General features: G+C 44.5%; 1 protein-coding gene across 2 annotated transcripts in view; it reads left to right on the forward strand.

Annotated features, from left to right (window-relative positions):
* LOC121541454 (zinc finger FYVE domain-containing protein 16) overlaps positions 1-21,651 on the forward strand; it is a 44,788-nt gene that overhangs the window by 12,753 nt on the left and 10,384 nt on the right. The window contains exons 4-8 of one of the 2 annotated variants that reach the window (XM_041850475.2): positions 92-188; positions 17,694-17,870; positions 18,557-18,696; positions 18,931-19,285; positions 19,536-19,691. In XM_041850475.2, the coding sequence (XP_041706409.2) occupies positions 92-188; positions 17,694-17,870; positions 18,557-18,696; positions 18,931-19,285; positions 19,536-19,691 (925 nt within the window). The remainder of the gene's footprint in view (positions 1-91; positions 189-17,693; positions 17,871-18,556; positions 18,697-18,930; positions 19,286-19,535; positions 19,692-21,651) is intronic. The other variant, XM_041850476.2, reaches the window with a different exon arrangement.

The raw sequence follows: 21,651 nt of genomic DNA on the forward strand, positions 1-21,651 counted from the left end.
ACTGTAGATTGTCAACGTATGGTGTAGAGTGCTGTGTTGCAGTATAGTGTGTGTCTCTTGCCTGACGGTTGTCCTCTCACCCGTGGCACAGGTGTACTGTGCCGTGTGCTGCAACAGGAGATGCAAGCTAAAGTACCTGGACAAGGAGTCCCGGGTGTGTGTCATCTGCTTCGAGACCATACACAGAAGTAAGATCCAGGGGGTGTGTGTCAGGGTTTTCGATAAATACAATTGTTGCTGGCCAAAGTGTCCGGGAGGAGAAAAAAGTCCCATTGCAAAATAATGCTTATTATTAATTGATGGAAATACTGTACCAGTCGATGTGCTCAATTTTCAAAGCCAAATATGATTATCCCTGTTTCCAGTGTGCCCGCCAAGAGGGGATTCTCTCTCTAAAACAGAGTAAAGACGGCTTCAAGATCACGCCTTCTTGACACTAGAAAAGCCTGGCCTTTACGTACTCCCCTTCGAGCCAAATACCAATGACGCGTCTTCTGGACGTCAACATTCTAACAGTCTAGTAAATACATATCATATATGCTATCGGAAGAATAATAATTTGGTTGTGTTTTATGAAGGTCTTACGTAACATTAGAATACATTAGAACATAATAGCTTATTCATTAGTTTGTTACTGTAGCTGTATGTAAAAACAAGAAGTGAGTTTGTGTTAAATTCATCATAAAGAAATACATTCTAATTTCGTTTTGGCAGGTCTTTAAATATATTTTTAAAGTTGTATTATCTTACTGATCTTTGCTTAGTACCCTGAGCAATGCTGCTGTGAGTGCTCAGACATTGTACGCATGGAACAGCACGGTTATTCTTGGAAAAAGTAATATTTTGAAATAGAGCTCACCTCTTGAATTTTGAGTAATTTGACAAAGGTAAGTGTTTTAGAAGAGCAGAATCTGCTCTTTCTAATTCTATATAGACATCAAAGGTCTGTATAGGAGGATTTGAAAAAGTTATACTCCTTTCCCTGCCTCTGTGTAAATTCCAAGCTGTACAATTTGACAATTTATAATATTGTCACCTATCAGACTATTGTCAATTGAATCTGGTCTTTAGGCTAACTAGAATGAACAAAAATATAAACGCAACATGCAGAAATTTCAAAGATTTTACTAAGTTACAGTTCATATAAGGAAATAAGTCAATTTAAATAAATAAATGAGGCCCTAATCTATGGATTTCACATGACTGGGCAGGGGCGCAGCCATGGGTGGGCCTGAAAGGGCAGGGGCCCACCCACTTGGGAGACTGACCCACCCACTGAGGAGCCAGGCCCAGCCAATCAAAATTATTTTTCCCCCACAAAATGACTTTATTACAGACAGAAATACTCCTCAGTTTCATCAGCTGTCCAGGTGGCTGGTCTCAGACGATCCCGCAGGTGAAGAAGCCGGATGTGGAGGTCCTGGGCTGGCGTGGTTACACGTGGTCTGCGGTTGTGAGGCCGGTTGGAAGCACTGCCAAATTCTCTAAAACAACGTTGGAGGCGGCTTATTGTAGAGAAATGAACATTCAATTCTCTGGCAACAGCTCTGGTGGACATTCCTGCAGTCAGCATGCCAATTGCACGCTCCCTCAAAACTTGAGACATCTGTGGCATTGTGTTATGTGTGAAATTAGTTTCAGTATAGTTTAGGTGTAGTTTTGATGGGCCATCAGCTGCGCTGGCTGACTGGCAGTGAATAAAGGGCACAAGAAGAAAAAAAGAAAAACAGTTTGTTAAGATTCTAACTTCTATGAGTGTTTTCTTCCTAGATGTCATACTCTTACATCTGTGACATGGGTGTATGTTATCTGCTATGCTACAAGACCACCATCAGATGTGTGTAGCTCAGCTGACTGCTCTGTATGGCTCGGAACCACCATTGTCTGGCTCCTCTTCCCAGAAGAACATGAAAGAAGCCTTTGATGTCTGAAGAACACACTAGAGTATTCACAGCCTGGTGTTTGTTGCTGTTGTGTAGTTGGTAGACGTCAGCCTAACTCAGACCTGGGGGCATATGGAGCTCTGTGGTGAATGATGCTTGGAAGGTATCCCAATTTATGTTCACTCTGAGCTTTAAGGTCACTTAGAAAGAATGTCAGACAAGGTCTCTAAACTATTTCAACTTGGAGTGCTTACTGAACCGAAGTAATATGCATTTAGAGAACAACTCTGAAGAAGAAGCAAGACGGAGGGTGTGTTACAAGAGTTGCCGTCAATGTTCCCTCAATTGCCACTGAGCAAATTTCAGGTCTGCTGAGCACAAATTTGAATGTTGTGAAAATTCTGTGCAACTTCCTGCGCGCGTTTACTGTGAACACTGAGGCTGTACCCGCTTTAAGTTAAAGTTTTAACAGTGGCCAAGTAGGCTACTGTGGCTATTTGATCATAATGTAGGCCTACCAGAGTGGCCTACCATAAAAAACAATGGTGAGAATGCATCCCATAACATTTTTACATAGACATAGCTGTTCTATTATTCAGCCTACAGCAGCAGCCAATATGTGGTGTTCCATGTAGGCCTACATTCCATGAGACCTTTGAAAAAAACATGCAGCGCATAACATTAACCTGTTTATCCACTTGTCCTTCAGACAAGGAGGTGGCTGAAAATGTTGTTGTTGTTTGATGCAAGAAACCCCTTTACCAATAAAATGCATTATTATTCTCATACCATTTACAGAGAATCAGACAAATTATGCTACCCTCTACCTATTAGCTACTTAGTTTATTCAAGCCTGTCTCAAAACACAACACTGCCCCTTTTAAGACAAAGCTCTTTACCTGACATGCTTTTCAAAGATGTCTAGAAATGTACCCATTTTGTGCTCTTGTAGGAAGCAATCACTCCCCTATTGCTGACTACAAATTATCTATAACAGGGCTACTAACTCACTAACTAGCAATGGATATGAACAAAATGTGCACACTTGGCTACATGCAGCTCTCGCTTTGATCTCAAAACAAGCGCATCTACTCACGACCGCTCATGCTGTTAACACAGTCCAGATCAAAGTAAATGGCACAGATCCATATATGGCAATGGTCTATTTGCATATACAGTTGAAGTCGGAGGTTTACATACACCTTAGCCAAATACATTTAAACTCAGTTTTTTGCAATTCCTGACATTTAATCCTAGTAAAAATTCCCTGTCTTAGGTCAGTCACCACTTTATTTTAAGAATGTGAAATGTCAGAATAATAGTAGAGAGAGATTTATTTCAGCTTTTATTTATTTCATCACATTCCCAGTGGGTCAGAAGTTTACATACACACACAATTAGTATTTGGTAGCATTGCCTTTAAATTGTTTAACCTGGGTCAAACGTTTCGGGTAGCCTTCCCACAATAAGTTGGGTGAATTTTGGCCCAGTCCTCCTGACAGAGCTGGTGTAACTGAGTCAGGTTTGTAGGCCTCCTTGCTCGCACACGCTTTTTCAGTTCTGCCCACAAATGTTCTATAGGATTGAGGTCAGGGCTTTGTGATGGCCACTCCAATACCTTGACTTTGTTGTCCTTAAGCCATTTTGCCACAACTTTGGAAGTACGCTTGGGGTCATTGTCCATTTGGAAGACACATTTGCGACCAAGCTTTAAATTCCTGACTGATGTCTTGAGATGTTGCTTCAATATATCCACATCATTTTCCTTCCTCATGATGCCATCTATTTTGTGAAGTGCACCAGTCCCTCCTGCAGCAAAGCACCCCCACAGCATGATGCTGCCACCCCGTGCTTCACGGTTGGGATGGTGTTCTTCGACTTGCAAGCGACCCCCCTTTTCCTCCAAACATAACAATGGTCATTATGGGCAAATAGTTATGTTTTTGTTTCATCAGACCAGAGGACATTTCTCCAAAAAGTATGATCTTTGTCCCCATGTGCAGTTGCAAACCAGTCTGGCATTTATATGGCGGTTTTGGAGCAGTGGCTTCATCCTTGCTGAGCGGTCTTTCAGGTTATGTCGATATAGGACTTGTTTTACTGTAGATATAGATACTTTTGTACCTGTTTCATCCAGCATCTTCACGGGGTCCTTTGCTGTTGTTCTGGAAGGAGACAGAATGCGTCTCCTTCCTTAGCGGTATGACGGCTGCGTGCTCCCATGGTGTTTATACTTGCGTACTATTGTTTGTACAGATGAACGTGGTACCTTCAGGCGTTTGGAAATTGCTCCCAAGGATTAACCAGTCTACAATTATTTTTCTGGGGTCTTGGCTGATTTCTTTTAATTTTCCCATGATGTCAAGCAAAGAGGCACTGAGTTTGAAGGTAGGCCTTGAAATACATCCACAGGTACACCTCCAATTGACTCAAATTATGTCAGTTAGCCTATCAGAAGCTTCTAAAGCCATGACATCACTTGCTGGAATTTTCCAAGCTGTTTAAAGGCACAGTCAACTTAGTGTATGTAAACTTCTGACCCACTGCAATTGTGATACAGTGAATTATAAGTGAAATAATCTGTCTGTAAACAATTGTTTGAAAAATTACTTGTCACCAACTTGCCAAAACTATAGTTTGTTAACAAGACATTTGTGGAGTGGTTGAAAAACAAGTTTTAATGACTCCAACCTAAGTGTATGTAAACTTCCGACTTCAACTGTATACTGAACGAAATATATAAACGCAACATGCAACAGTTTCAAAGATTTGACTGAATAACAGTTCATATCAGAAAATATGTCAATTGAAATAAATTCATTAGGCCCTAATCTATAGATTTGCATCTGTTAGTCACAGATACTGTACCTTTAAAAAAAAGGTGGGGTGTGGATCAGAAAACCAGTCGGTATCTGGTGTGACCACCATTTGCCTCATGCAGCACAACACATCTCCTTCGCATAGAGTTGATCAGGCTGTTGATTGTGGCCTGTGGATTGTTGTCCCACTCCTCTTCAATGGCTGTGTGAAGTTGCTGGATATTGGCGGGAACTGGAACATGCTGTCGTACACGTAGATCCAGAGAATCCTAAACATGCTCAATGGGTGACATGTCTGGTGAGTATGCAGGCCATTGAAGAACTGGGACATTTTCAGCTTCCAGGAATCGTGTACAGATCCTTGCGACATGGGGCCGTGCATTATCATGATGAAACATGAGCTGATGGCGGTGGATGAATGGCACAACAATGGGCCTCAGGATCTCGTCACGGCATCTCTGTGCATTTAAATTGCCATCGATAAAATGCAATTGTGTTGGTTGTCCGTAGCTTATGCCTACCCATACCATAACCCCACCGCCACCATGGGGCACTCTGTTAACGTTGACATCAGCAAACTGCTCGCCCCCACAACGCCATACACGTGGTCTGCGGTTGTGAGGCCGGTTGGACTTACCACCAAATTCTCTTAAAACTAAATTGGTAGAGAAATTAACATTAAATTCTCTGGCAACAGCTCTGGTGGACATTCCTGCAGTCAGCATGCCAATTGCACACACCCTGAACACTTGAGACATCTGTGGCATTGTGTTGTGTGACAAAACTGCACATTTTAGAGTGGCCTTTTAATGTCCCCAGTACGAGGTGCACCTGTGTAATGATCATGCTATTTAATCAGGTTCTTGATACGCCACACCTGTCAAGGTGGATGGATTATCCTGGCAAAGGAGAAATGCTCACTAACAAGGATGTAAACAAATTTGTACACACAATTTGATAGAAATTAGCTTTTTGTGCGTATGGAACATTTCTGGAATCTTTTATTTCAGCTCATGATTGGTTATGCCGCACCGGTCTGTGTAGAGTACGGGCTGAGTCACGCGTGTCAATGCAATAGAATCCTACTCCAATGCGTTCTGCCTATAACAAAATCTCTTGCATAGTTCGTTTTTGTTTGGGTATGTTGCATTGAAAGTGGCTAATACTGCGTTGATTTCGATCACAATTGCCACAGTAAAGGGAAACGTTGATAGTGTTAACTAACGGGGAAAACTCTAGAAAGTTGAGTGAAGTTCAATCTCGTGCTTCTCTCCATGGACTGATATTTCTTCTGCTTGGCAGTCCTAGGGTAACTTCCGCGGCAGTCTCAGGGCTACTGCGCACCTGCTCAGCTTAGAAGGAACATTGGTTGCAGTCCTCTAGGCTCCATCCCAATGGGCCCTGGTCAAAAGTAGTGCACTGTAGTGAATGGGGTGCCATTTGGGACAGCGCCTTAGACTATCTAGATCAATCAATTCAATCAATCAATTTTATTTTATATAGCCCTTCTTACATCAGCTAATATCTCGAAGTGCTGTACAGAAACCCAGCCTAAAACCCCAAACAGCTAATAATGCAGGTGTAGAAGCACGGTGGCTAGGAAAAACTCCCTAGAAAGGCAAAACCTAGGAAGAAACCTAGAGAGGAACCAGGCTATGAGGGGTGGCCAGTCCCTCTTCTGGCTGTGCCGGGTGGAGATTATAACAGAACCATGCCAAGATGTTCAAAAATGTTCATAAGTGACAAGCATGGTCAAATAATAATCAGGAATAAATCTCAGTTGGCTTTTCATAGCCGATCATTAGAGTTTAAAACAGCAGGTCTGGGACAGGTAGGGGTTCCATAACCGCAGGCAGAACAGTTTAAACTGGAATAGCAGCAAGGCCAGGCGGACTGGGGACAGCAAGGGAGTCACCACGGCCGGTAGTCCCGACGTATGGTCCTAGGGCTCAGGTCTCTCAGTTGGCTTTTCATAGCCGATCATTTAGAGTTGAAAACAGCAGGTCTGGGACAGGTAGGGGTTTCGTAGCCGCAGGCAGAACAGTTGAAACTGGAATAGCAGCAAGGCCAGGCGGACTGGGGACAGCAAGGTGTCATCATGCCCGGTAGTCCTGACGTATGGTCCTAGGGCTCAGGTTCTCAGAGAGAAAGAGAGAAACGAGAGAATTAGAGAGAGCATACTTAAATTCACACAGGACACTGGATAAGACAGGAGAAGTACTCCAGGTATAACCAACTAACCCCAGCCCCCCGACACATAAACTACTGCAGCATAAATACTGGAGGCTGAGACAGGAGCGGTCCGGAGACACTGTGGCCCCATCCGAAGAAACCCCCGGACAGGGCCAAACAGGAAGGATATAACCCCACCCACTCCGCCAAAGCACAGCCCCCGCACCACTAGAGGGATATCCCCAACCACCAACTTACAATCCTGAGACAAGGCCGAGTATAGCCCACAGAGGTCTCCACCACAGCACAAACCAAGGGGGGTAGAGCAGCACATGACTGATGAATAGGACTTTGTTAACTGGTAGTTGTGCTTGCTTGTGGCTTGGTCACGGTGTAGGCTAATGAGTTGCATAAGGTTGTCTGAAAATGTCACTAGTTGTCAAATCCTTGTTTCCTCAGTTCCTCTCAACTCATTGGAGGAGAGAATCCAAGGTCCCTCCCTCGGACGTCATCTAATTGACCTTCCGAGGAATTGAGGAAACGAGGACGGAGGAAGCAAGGACTTGACAGCTAGTGAAGTTTTTAGACACCGCCTGAGGGGGCTCTTTTAAGTTAGCCAATTTAGCCTTGAGATCTATCTTATGTTAGTGTATAGTGCCTAAAGTGCTTTCTTTCACAGCCTGCGTGAAAGTGTCTCATTTGTTTTAGTGTGTGTGGGACTGTGTAAAAGCAGAAGACCAGCTTGTGTAACCGTGTGTATTACACCGGTTTCTGTGCTTTTCCCCGTGCTCCTGCTGTTTTTCACAGATAGAGGTCTACCTGTGCCCGAGCACCTGCCCCTTTGCCCTCCCAGTTGCCAAGTCCACTTTTGTACATTTGCCAAAGTTATTGAACAGGCAGCAGTAATTCTATAATTCAGAATAGCCTACTACACCATACGTAGGCCTATACTTTAGCCACAGAGGATCAATAGCTTCTTTAAACAAATAGCCTAGCTGTGGATTGTGTGTAGCCCAATAACAAGGCATAGCTACAGTCGGGAACGTGCGGTTAACTCTGTCAGTGAACAGCATGCAGACAAAACAGGCCTTTCGCAATATTTCAAATACAATCACGGTAAAACACAGGTTGGAAAGCAAATGGCTCCCGCTAAAAAGAGAAGACTAATCTGTCTGCTGTAGACTACCAAAATATTCTATCAACTTCCAAATAGGCCTATTGAGTGAACATTGTTTTACAAAGTAGAACAAGAGAAAGGTAGGCTTATGGCACGAGCGCAACGGCCATCGCCAACGAGTGAGCAGCGCATCATTGGGTGAATCAGTGAAATTGGAAAGCTTTTTTAGGAATATAATCTCCTCCTCATATTGTGCAATATGTGTGTCAAGGGGGGATGCCCTTTTTTTCATTTTGAGCACCTGCCCCCTGAAAGGTCTGTGCAAGGCCCTGTGTTTGCTCGCCCTTCTGCTCTCCTGAACAACGACTTTGGCCTTCCACTGAGCTGCACATAGAAACACAATGACTAGAGCATCCATCCCCATTGAAAACAATGCTTTCTTATTTGCTCGCCGATGGTGTTGTTGCTAGGAGGCCAGGGTATCCTGTCTTGCTTAGTGCCACTATATGCAACTAACCAGTGATTTATGTTGCTTTACAATGTTATTGGTGAGTGGTGATCAATCAGGTGGAAGGAGAAGCGTTTCTGTTCTATGTATTCCATTTCTATGGTTCTGCTTCCCTGGTCAGGCGATGGATTTTCTCCTCTCTAGAGACAGAGCTGAGGTTAGAGTCAGGACAATATGACTGGTGCAGAGAGAGAGAGAGGGGGAGATAGAGGTATGTAGTTATGGCTGGGAGGAGTCAGGATGTTAGTGTGTGTCCTTGACTGTGTGTGTGGGACGGGAGCCACCTGACGCAGTGAGCACGTGATGCATAACACACACACACACACACACTGCACATTGACTCCCTCTCTGGCACGGACACACGCACTTAGAGCATCTCTGCGGTCCAGGGACAGGCTGGTGTGACTATTCTCGGCCCCTTGTCTGCTGTGTGTGTGTGTGTGTGGGAGAGGTGGTGTGTGTGTGAAGGAGAGCGGGAGAGAAAGAAAGGGGGCCATCCACTTTGATTGGGACTGAGGGCTGGAGCAGAGTGATGCGATGCTCCATCCTTCCCTCCCTCGCCCTCCATTATTCTCTCCATCACTCTCATCAGTATGGGGAGCAGCCTGTGAGGCTCACAGTACACCCCCCTGCCTGCCTGGAGTCTGCAGCTAACGCAGCTAACACCAGCTAGCTTTAGTCAAGTTAGCATAGGCTAGCATCTACTGTAATAAGGCTAATATACTTTGCTTCAGTTAGGCTAATACAGCCCATTTACATTCAGCCAACAAGGGCTAACGTCAGTAAGGCTAAGTAGGTTAGTGTGACCAAGGGGACCTACAGAGCTCAGAGTTTGGAGGATTGAAGGCAAGGTAAGATGGGACGCCTTTTTGAATTTTTAAAAGAGAAGAACAAGAAGCCTTGTGCTTCTAGCTCACACAGGTTTATCTGTTCCGATCTGATTCTGTGTTTATGTTGTTGTGGTGCGCAACACACACACTGGATTCATTTCCGTTGATTTCTCTGTTGATCTGTATTGGCTTGTTGAGTGCTCCTAGAGGACACAGACTGCTGGGCTTTTCATGCCATGTCATTCTCTCCTCTCAGATCAAGGTGAAACTATTTCCTCAGTCTCTCTCGCTCTCTGTTGTACTATTGATCTGTTGTTGTGAGTAGTGCTCTTAACCCATGCTAATAGCCTAACTAGTGTGTGTCTGTGTGTCTGCGCTCGTGTGGCTTCGTTCACGTGTTTGTATATTCCACTGTGTGTGTGTGTGTTGTTCCAGCATATGTGTCAGTGTGTGTTGTGCTTTATGTTTGTGTTCCAGTGTGTGTGTGTGTGTGTGTGTGTGTGTGTGTGTCCCTCTGTGCGTGTGTCATGCAGGTAGTCTGACGGACTGTGCTGGCTCGGGCCAGTCCAACCAGGCCAATAAATATGACATAATGTTTAATCAATATAATGCAGGCCAGTGCCCAGTCAGCTCTCTCTCGCTCTTGCTCTCTCAGCTAGCGGACGACGCACGGCATTAGGTGTCCAGTTAGGTTTGGGGTGTCAAACTCATTTTACACCTAGGGCCACATTCGGTCTGCAGGGCTGCACTGGAAATGTGTTCTATTTCCTTGTCGTCAAAATTTGCTAAAGATAGTCCTCTATCCATTGTTTTGGGAATGTTTGATATTCCCTGATTGTCTGGCTTTAAAGGGATACTTCACGATTTTGGCAATGAGGCCCTTTACCTACTTCCCCAGAGTCAGACGAAATCGTGGATACCATTTTTATGTCTCTGTGTCCCGTATGAAGGAAGTTAGAGGTAGTTTCGTTAGCCAATGCTAACTAGCCTCGCCTGGCCGGATCTGCGTTAGGTCATCACTCGCTTTCCTGGAATCAACTCCTCCACTCTTTCTCTCTCGCGCTCTCCATATCTCACTCTCTCGTTCCCTCACTCTCTTGATCTCTCCATCATTTTCTCACTCACTCTTGCCTGATTTACAATAACAGAGCCAAACTGAACCATACTGTGCTGGCTCTGATGTTTTCATTTCACATTGTCTTTTCCATCACAGTTCCAGTAACTATGATGGATGCATAACCAGGCCAGCGCAGTACAGCTTGCCTTGGTTTTTCTCAGTAGTGTGAAAAGGGTAGCTCACATTTAAATGGGTTTTTGGGCCTCCATCTGTCCACGGTAGATTTCTGTATAGATATTGGAGTGTCTGTTAACTTGGCCAAGAGAGGTGGTGAAACGGTTGTTTTGATTACTTTTCACCATTATGTTTACATAGGCTATTTACAATAACTGTTGTGTATGCATCTGTGTGTACAGGAAACAATGTCCAGATCTAGATCTATGTGTACATATACACATAGTGTGTACTCTTTAATAGCAGGAACCGGGTTACCGAGATTTACAGAGATATCCCGCCCAAACCCACTCCTGTTTCCCGGGATAAATACCAGCGAGAAACCGGTATATTATAATACATTATTTATATGAACAGCATGACGTGAAATGGAGCAGTTACATGCAATGTCTCAGTGTGTGTTTGTGGGTGTCTGCGCTGTTGTAATATTCTATCATATTTACTGTAGTCTCTTGTTTATGCAGATTGTTTGTGTTGAAACTACACGCGACCTTGAAATGCAGTTAGTAGGCCTACGGTAACAAAAGTGGCTCCCAACTTTTGAGCTACCGGTATGGTAGGCCTACCTACTTTTATTCATTAAATAAATGTTGGCTGTGTAGCAGAGCTTCACTAAAACGAATGCCAGAGATGGGGCTTCAGCAAATGCGGGCAGGGGGGGGGGGGCTTTAGCAGCAAAACATCCTAGAATGATGCAATCTTACCTCAAGCCGACGCAAGCACTGGATGAAATTCTAGCAGAAATGGCTGCGAGCAACGGTTCTCCTACCATGCCATTGCAAACAGCATTGTGCTACACACCATCTACAGATCTGCTAGACTGTTCCACCATGTGCGGCAGTCCAATTTCATTTTGAGCTCATTCCCAAACTGTTGCTTCACGTAGTCTACCCCTGTAGCTTGTCATCACTGTCCCCTGACTTGCGAAAGTGACACACAATCTTCCTTACACCTTGATCACACCGACGTCGTCATTGCACAAAATGGTACGCAGCATCATCTGAATATGTGTGCAACAAATGTTCAAAATTCACCTTCTGCTACCATTTCTGTCAAGTCGTCTACGCATACAGTTTGACACATACGTTAGATACAGTGCATTCGGAAAGTATTCAGACCCCTTGACTTTTTCCAAAAAAAATTGCGTTACAGCCTTATTCTAAAATTGATTAAATAGTTTTTTTTCAATCTACACACAATACCCCATAATGACAAAGCAAAAACAGGTTTTTAGAAATTTTAGCACGTTTATTAAAAATAAAAAACGGAATATCATATTTACATACAGTACCAGTCAAATGTTTGGACACACATAATAGTACAGACATCAAAACTATGAAATAACACATGGAATCATGTAGTAACCAAAAAAGTGTTAAACAAATCTAAATATGTTATATATGAGATTCTTCAAAGTAGCCACCCTTTGCCTTGATGACAGCTTTGCACACTGTTGGCATTCTCTCAAACAGCTTCATGAGGTAATCACCTGGAATGCATTTCAATGAACAGGTGTGCCTTGTTAAAAGTTAATTTGTGGAATTTCTTTCCTTCTTGATGGGTTTGAGCCAATCAGTTTTGTTGTGACAAGGAAGGGTTAGTATACAGAAGATAGCCCTATTTGGTAAAAGACCAAGTCCATATTATGGCAAGAACAGCTCAAATAAGCAAAGACAAACAACAGTCCATTATTACTTTAAGACATGAAGGTCAGTCAATACGGAAAATGTCAAGAACTTTGAACGTTTCTTCAAGTGCAGTCGCAAAAACCATCAAGCACTATGATGAAACTGGCTCTCATGAGGACCACCACAGGAATGGAAGACCCAGAGTTACCTCTGCTGCAAAGGATAAGTTCATTAGAGTTACCAGCCTCAGAAATTGCAGCCCAAATAAATGCTTCACAGAGTTCAAGTCACAGACACATCTCAACATCAACTGTTCAGAGGAGACTGCGTGAATCAGGCCTTCATGATCGAATTGCTGCAAAGAAACCACTACTAAAGGACACCAATAAGAAGAAGAGACTTGCTTGGGCCAAGAAACATGAGCAATGGACATTAGACCGGTGGAAATATGTCCTTTGGTCTGATGAGTCCAAATTTGAGGTTTTTGGTTCCAACCAGCGTGTCTTTGTGAGTCGCAGAGTAGGTGAACCGATTATCTCTGCATATGTGGTTCCCACCGTGAAGCATGGAGGAGGAGGTGTGATGGTGTGGGGGTGCTTTGCTGGTGACACTGTCTGTGATTCAGTTGCCATACCAGGTGGTGATGCAACCAGTCAGGATGCTTTCGATGGTGCAGCTGTATAACTTTTTGAGGATCTGAGGACTCATGCCAAATCCTTTCAGTCTCCTTAGGGGGAATAGGTTTTGTCGTGCCCTCTTCACGACTGTCTAGGTGTGCTTGGACCATGTTAGTTTGTTGGTGTTGTGGACACCAAGAAATTTGAAACTCTCAACCTACTCCACTACAGCCCTGTCGATGAGAATGGGGGCGTGCTCAGTCCTCTTCTTTTTCCTGTAGTCCACAATCATCTCCTTTGTCTTGATCACGTTGAGGGAGAGGTTGTTGTCCTGGCACCACACGGCCAGGTCTCTGACCTCCTCCCTATAGGCTGTCTCGTCATTGTCGGTGATCAGGCCTACCACTGTTGTGTCATCGGCAACGTTAATGATGGTGTTGGAGTCGTGCCTGGCCATGCAGTCATGAGTGAACAGGGAGTACAGGAAGGGACTGAGCACGCACCCCTGAGGGGTCCCCGTGTTGAGGATCAGCATGGCGGATGTGTTGTTACCTACCCTTACCACCTGGGGGCTGCCCATCAGGAAGTCCAGGATCCAGTTGCAGAGGGAGGTGTTTCGTCCCAGGGTCCTTAGTGATGAGCTTTGAGGGCACTATGGTGTTGAACGCTGAGCTGTAGTCAATGAATAGCATTCTCACATAGGTGTTCCTTTTGTCCAGGTGTGAAAGGGCAGTGTGGAGTGCAATAGAGATTGCATCGGCTGTGGCTCTGTTGGGGCGATATGCAAATTGATGTGGGTCTAGGTTTTCTGGGATAATGGTGTTGATGTGAGCCATGACCAGCCTTTCAAAGCACTTCATAGCTACAGACGTTAGTGCTACAGGTCGGTAGTCATTTAGGCAGGTTACCTTATTGTTCTTGCACACAGGGACTATGGTGGTCTGCTTGAAACATGTTGGTATTACAGACTCAGACAGGGAGAGGTTGTAAATGTCAGTGAAGACACTTGCCAGTTGGTCAGTGCATGCTCGGAGTACACGTCCTGGTAATCCGCCTTGTGAATTTGACCTGTTTAAAGGTCTTACTCACATCGGCTACAGAGAGAGTGATCGCTCCGTCGTCCGGAACAGCTGATGCTCTCATGCATGTTTCAGTGTTACTTGCCTTGAAGCGAGCATAGAAGTAATTTAGCTTGTCTGGTAGGCTCGTGTCACTGGGCAGCTCGCGGCTGTGCTTCCCTTTGTAGTCTGTAATAGTTTGCAATCCCTGCCACATCCGACAAGAGACAGAGCCGGTGTTGTACGATTCGATCTTAGTCCTGTATTGACGCTTTGCCTTTTTGATGGTTCGTCGGAGGGAATAGGGGGATTTCTTATAAGCTTCCGGGTTAGAGTCCCGCTCCTTGAAAGCGGCAGCTCTACCCTTTAGCTCAGTGCGGATGTTGCCTGTAATCCATGACTTCTGGTTGGGGTATGTACGTACAGTCACTGTAGGGACGACGTCATCGATGCACTTATTGATGAAGCCAGTGACTGATGTGGTGTACTCCTCAATGCCATCTGAAGAATCCCGGAACATATTCCAGTCTGTGCTAGCAATACAGTCCTGTAGCTTAGCATCTGCTTCATCTGACCACTTTTTTATTGACCGAGTCACTGGTGCTTCCTGCTTTAGTTTTTGCTTGTAAGCAGGAATCAGGAGGATATAGTTTTGGTCAGATTTGACAAATGGAGGGCGAGGGAGAGCTTTGTACGCGTGCGTCTCTGTGTGTGGAGTAAAGGTGGTCTAGAGTTTTTTTCCCTCTGGTTGCACATTTAACATGCTGGTAAAACGGATTTAAGTTTCCCTGCATTAAAGTCCCTGGCCGCTAGGAGCACTGCCTCTGGATGAGCGTTTTCCTGTTTGCTTATGGCCGTATACAGTTCATTGAGTGCGGTCTTAGTGCCAGCATCGGTTTGTGGTGGTAAATAGACAGCTACGAAGAATATAGATGAAAACTCTTGGTAGATAGTGTGGTCTACAGCTTATCATGAAATACTCTACCTCAGGCGAACATAACCTACCTTAGATATCGTGCACCAGCTGTTGTTTACAAATACACATAGACCGCCACTCCTTGTCTTACCAGAGGCTGCTGTTCTATCCTGCCGATACAGTGTATAACCCGCCAGCTGTATGTTATTCATGTCTTTGTTCAGCCACGACTCAGTGAAACATAAGATATTACAGTTTTTAATGTCCCGTTGGTAGGATATTCGTGCCTGTAGTTCGTGCCTGTAGTTTGTCTTCTTGGGTATGACGCTACAAGCTTGGCACACCTGTATTTGGGGAGTTTCTCCCATTCTTCGCTGCAGATCCTCTCAAGCTCTGTCAGCTTGGATGGGGGGTGTTGCTGCACAGCAATTTTCAGGCCTCTCCAGAGATGTTAGATCGGGTTCAAGTCAGAGCTCTGGCTGGACCACTCAAGGACATTCAGAGTCTTGTCCCGAAGCCACTCCTGCATTGTCTTGGCTGTGTGCTTAGGGTCATTGTCCTGTTGAAAGGTGAACCTTCACCCCAGTCTGAGGTCTTTAGCGCTCTGGAGCAGGTTTTCATCAAGGATATCTCTGTACTTTGCTCCCTTCATCTTTCCCTCGATCCTGACTAGTCTCTCAGTCACTGCCGCTGAAAAACATCTCCACAGCATGATGCTGCCACCACCATGCATCACCGTAGGAATGGTGCCAGGTTTCCTCTAGACTTGACGCTTGGCATTCAGGCCAAAGAGTTCAATCTTGGTTTCATCAGACCAGAGAATCTTGTTTCTCATGGTCTGAGAGTCCTTTAGGTAACTTTTGGCAAACTCCAAGCGGGCTGTCATGTGCCTTTTACTGAGGAGTGGCTTCCGTCTGGCCACTCTACCATAAAGGCCTGATTGGTGGAGTGTCTCAGAGATGGTTGTCCTTCTGGAAGATTCTCCCATCTCCACAGAGGAACTCTAGAGCTCTGTCAGAGTGACCATCGGGTTCTTGGTCACCTCCCTGACCAAGGCCCTTCTCCCCCGATTGCTCAGTTTGGCTGGGCGGCCAGCTATAGGAAGAGTCTTGGTGGTTCCAAACTTCTTCCATTTAAGAATGATGGAGGCCACTGTGTTCTTGGGGACCTTCAATGCTGCAGAAATGTTTTGCTACCCTTCCCCAGATCTGTGCCACGACACAATCCTGTCTCGGAGCTCTACGGACAATTCCTTCGACCTCATGGCTTGGTTTTTGCTCTGACACACGCTGTCAACTGTGGGACCTTTATATAGACAGGTGTGTGCCTTTCCAAATCATGTCCAACAATTGAATTTACCACAGGTGGACTCCAAGTTGTAGAAACATCTCAAAGATGATCAATAGAAACAGGATGCACCTGAGCTCAATTTCAAGTCTCAAAGCAAAGGGTCTGAATACTTATGTAAATAAGGTATTTCTGTTTTTTATTTTCAATACATTTGCTAAAATTTTAAAAAAAAAACACTGTGTTCACTTTATAATAATGGGTTATTGTGTGTAGATTGATAAGGAAAACATTTGATTTAATCAATTTTAGAATAAGGCAGTAATGTAACAAAATGTGTAAAAAGGGAAGGAGTCTGAATACTTACGAATGCACTGTAAATCCAATGTATGCACAACACAGAACGCACTGCAACTGCCTCTCCAACACAATGCTGCACGGCAAACGCATCGTTCCATTGTAAATGAATGTACTTCTGGTGTACCAAAATCCAATGACGCTGTCGGTGTGATCGAGGCGCTACTTTTTCCGTTGTGCTCCGCAGCTCCCCACTCATCTCGTAGCCTACTGGGTGTCTGTTTCTTCACGCTCCCCATCTTCTTCAGCGTCAACACCAAGTTTATGTAGCCAGAAGGCTCACGTTTCATTTATATTATGATGTGGGTATATTTGAATACGATGTAGGCTATCCCATGTGTTGTTACCAACATTTTATTTTGTGAAAAGCCAGATTTATTCTTGTCCTACTGTATGTCAGCTGTTGATTTTATTTATTTAACTATCATAACATTCCTATGAATAGCCTATGCCTACGTTAACAAATAAGGCCTAGATGTACCCTAAATAGAGTGGTTTGTTCATTTGAACCTGTTATATTTTTGCCTCGGTTATTCAGGCTGTTTCAAACCCCTACAACACAAATACACATTTTAAAACAAGACCTTGTGAGATGATCAATGACTTTATATTGCTTTAGAATTATTATTATATGTTTATGCCAACGAATGATAATGAATGCAATAAGAACATATTAAATGTTATGTATAATACACCTTAGAAAGGCACATTATTCTGTCCGATGGTTTTATATGCTTTATTATAAACTGGGTGGGTCGAGCCCAAATGCTGATTGACTGAAAGCCATGGTATATCAGACCGTATACCACGGGTATGACAAAACATTTATTTTTACTGCTCTAATTACATTGGTAACCAGTTTATATTAGCAGTAAGGCACCTCGGGGGTTTGTGCTATATGGCCAATATACCACGGCTAAGGTCTGTTTCCAGGCACTCCGCGTTGCGTCGTACGTAAGAACAGCTCTTAGCTGTGGTATATTGGCCATATACCACACCCCCTCAGGCCTTATTGGTTAAAAGTGACACTTTAAAGAAAAATCGGGTTACCCGGGAGAAAAGTGATTTATTCTCGGGATGGAACATTTTGTAAAATACCGATGTTAATATGCCAACTCTCCCCCTCTCACTGACTTACTCTTTAGCTGCCGCACCTCTTCCTCTAACTCTCTCTCTCTCTCTCTCTCTCCCTGCCTCCCCCCCCCTCTAGCCCAGGCGCTGGAGCGTATGATGAGTCCGACAGGTCCGAGCCCCAACCCCAACGTCCCGTCAGAGTACTGCAGCACAATCCCCCCCCTACAGCAGGCCCGGGCTGCAGGCACCCTCAACTCCCCCCCGCCCACCGTCATGGTGCCCGTCTCCGTGCTCAAAACCCCCTACAGCGACGGTACTTATGCACCCCTTGAACTCGTATCAAGGGTTGCTGTTGTATAATGGTGGTCCCAAAAGCGATAAACATCTGGTTGCTCTCCATTGGATAGCTTAGCCAGCCAGTTTGGCTATAATGAAAGATTGTGATTTTCTTTTTTACCATATCCATTTCCCTTGATTCTCATTTGTATTCAGTGTTTCCCCTAGGCTTTTTTTCAGCAGTGGCGGTAAAGTTAGTGTGTTTGGTAAGGGAGGGGGGTTGCAGTTTTAAAGCGAATTTCCTGCAATTCTACACATTTTGCAATGGCTTATGCCGCCGTCTTATGCTATCTGAGTGACTCAAACATTATAACAAAATCAATGGGAATTTTAGATTCTCCCTGACTCAAGTTTTTATTTTGGTGGTTGTTAGTTCTCAAAGATCTTATTTAAAAAATATAGCTCCGTTATCTTTTCTACATACTTTAAATTTGGTTTAAGTTAACACTGAAAACGTTTTACAATCCCTAAAATGATTTCCCCCAAAATGTGTATTATATATATTTTTTATCATATTTTTGGGAAGTGGCCCAACGATTTAGCAGTGGAGGCTAAATTTAAATAGGGAAACACTGGTATTAATTTAGCGCTCTAAACAACACTTTAAATTGGGAAATGGGGAAAATGACAGAAGTCCCTGTCCCTGTGTGGTGGATGTGTCAGGTTGTCCTCGTGAGCAGAAGCGTGTGTGGTTTGCAGATGGCATCTTGCCCAACGGCGAGGTGGCCGACACCACCAGGCTATCTGTGACCGGCAGGAGGAGTTCCCAGGAGTCCAGCCCTGTCACACCAGACCCCCCTACGGTAAGAGGAGGAACTGTATACACACATATATAGACACACACACAATGTGAGGGACACACACCCACGGTAAGAGGCACTGTATACATATACATATACATACATGGCAAGATACACACACACACACATACAGACTGCACACACAACCACACATAGTGAGACCACATATACACACACAGACATGGTAAATCATCTCTCTTTTATCCCATCCATTTCTCATCCATCGGTCTCCTCCAGGCTGGCAGCAGAGTATCCCCTGGCTCTGCAGCGGTGTCTGAGGGTGGTGTTTCGGCCCCTGTGGTCCCAGCAGAGTTGGAGGTGGTGGGCCCCACAGTGTCGGGGCCCTGGGACTACAGCCTGCTGTGTGGACTAGGGAGCTGCGTAGAGAGGAGCCCCAGTCTGCTGCCTGAGGATGATGAGGGCCTGCCACCTCTACTCATCACCACCGGAGAGGAAGAGGGGGGAGGAGATCTATTGGTGGAGGAGCGCCCAGCCCCCTGCCAGATCCTGCTCCTGTTGGAGGAGGGAGGCCCGCGACCTTTAACCTTTGTCCTCAACGCCAACCTGCTGGTCAACGTCAAACTGGTCACCTGTGAGTAGAACACCCATCTCTACCCTCCTGTAAAATGGCTTCCTCACCTCTCCGTTCCTTCATCTGTACTGATCTGAAAAGATGGGACTGGTGAAAGCAATATGGTGGATGCCTACTGGGAACATTCCCTGTCCACTTCAGTTCAGATGATGGGAAGGTGAAAAAGAGATCAAATTCAAACCTCCTTATTCCTAGTCCCAGTCCCAAAAGAATGTGTTTCCTCACCGTGTGTGTCTCTACTCTCCTGTAGACTGCAGTAGGAAGTGCTGGTGTTTGGGCTCCAGTGGTCTACAGACTGTAGGGCAGAGGGAGATAGTGTTCATCCTGGAGTGTCTGCCTGAGGAGCGATCTCTGCCCAAAGACCTGTTCACACTGTACCTCTCCATCTACCAGGACGCACAGAGAGGTAGACGCACACACACACACACACACATCCTGTACCTCTCCATCTACCAGGACTCACAGAGGTAGGCGGGAAAAAAACACACACACACACACAGACCTGCCAACCTGCAAGCATTTTGCGTACCATTCATGTAATTTGAGGTCAAAGTACGCTGGTACGAAAAATGACCCTAAAATAGGCTTCTAGTTGGCACATTGTGGTTTTTGACTCAGCCATCTGAAATTGGAGCAGAGCCAATCAGAGGACTTGGCTGAGGAGAAAAAATCTCTAGCGCTCTGCTCCAGGCCAGCCCCCAAATTATTTTTGATGTGATATGAAAGTAGAGTGCTGTATGTTTCTAGAACTGTACCGCAATTGAGAATAGATTCACGTTTAGATGGAGTATTTGGCTGTTTTGGTTTCCAGAGCCAATTTGCCTCTTAACAGAACATGTAAGGTCCTTGGACTATAAGGAGTAATGTTAGGCTCCTTTAGTCCATTATTGGGCTACATTACCCCTCAATTTAACCTAGAAAAATGTGAAAGTGTCATTGAGACCACCTCCAATATCCTTTAGGATCACACAGAAGACTTCTGTGTTGGCTACATTGTTTGTAATCATTTAAGACTCAAGGGGCTCTATTTTAACAAACCTAACGAAATGGTCAATCTAAGCGCAGGCGGTAGCGCTATAGGTTCAGGGGTGTGTCAGAAATATTTTGGCTATTTTCACTATCACAATTATCCCCGCACTTGCTGGCGTTGCCGTGAAAGGGCTGGGTTTTGATGAATAAACAAGTTGTGGGTGTGTCAAGGCTTGGCCCCTCACTGGCCAATCAGAACGTTTTCCATGGCAAAATAATATGGTTGCTTCAAGTTGTGTATTTACGATCTTTTATGTAGTGCCTTGGAATCAACTCCAATTCCAATTTTAGTTCGTTAAAGGGCTTACAGAAATGAAATAACAAAATGTAGACCTATCTTTGCTAAATATGTTAACTTGAACCCATTTGCAGTCCACAAAACAGGACCTGCATGGCTAAAATAATGTGGGCCTGCCTACAATATATAGATAAAAAGGGAACGTCAGCTCACTGTTTTACTCCTCTCAAACGTGATATTTTAATAAAGCTTTGGTGATTTTAAGATTTATTTCCAAGTGGTCTCAGGAGCCAAACCCTTTATCGACAGTCTCGACTACTTAGCGATTGCATTGGCAGACAAAAAAAAAGGCTTCATTGAGAGGAGGGGAGGCTATGCTTGGTTTTTAATCAAATAAAACGCTATGGGAATGTTTTTTTAGGTTTCTAAATATTAGGCTACTCTTGTTCCATGCGCATATGGGCAGTGTGCGTCACGGCTGGATAGGCTGCGTTTCGGCTGTCAAAAATCATGCCATAACTAACTGCGTTATCGCTAAAACCAGCTTTTGGTTGGTCTTAAATATTCCTATCAGCGCTGATTGAAATTAGCACTTTGGATCGTGTTTTTAAGGACACGCCTAAAATAATTCCACCCCGCCCATCTGAGCGCAAGCGAGTTGATATAAGACAGGTAAATTGCCGAACCTGCCATTAGGGCTGGAAAATGGCAGTGCCAGTTTTTACATAACGAATTTGCAAACTAACGTGCTTTTGACACTAGCGCAGCCTTAACTCCAGCCAAAAATAGAGCCCTAGGTTTCAGGAAATGGCAGTTACAGGTTCTTCAAAAATACAAAATGCTCCAGCTTCCTGATGGTGGAAGTTGACTGATCCCCTTGGTACCTCCCCCCTACCCAACCTAAGGCCTACATCAACACCACCTGGTCAGAAAATCCTGATTGTACACTACCAGTCAAAAGTTTCGACACACCTACTCATTGAAGGGTTTTTCTTTATTTCTACTATTGTTTACATTGTAGAATAATAGTGAAGACATCAACACTATTAAATAACACATATTGAATCATGTAGTAACCAAAAAAGTGTTTATATTTGAG

This window comes from Coregonus clupeaformis, chromosome 27 (genome assembly GCF_020615455.1).
Source record: "Coregonus clupeaformis isolate EN_2021a chromosome 27, ASM2061545v1, whole genome shotgun sequence".
Taxonomy (NCBI): Eukaryota; Metazoa; Chordata; class Actinopteri; order Salmoniformes; family Salmonidae; genus Coregonus; species Coregonus clupeaformis.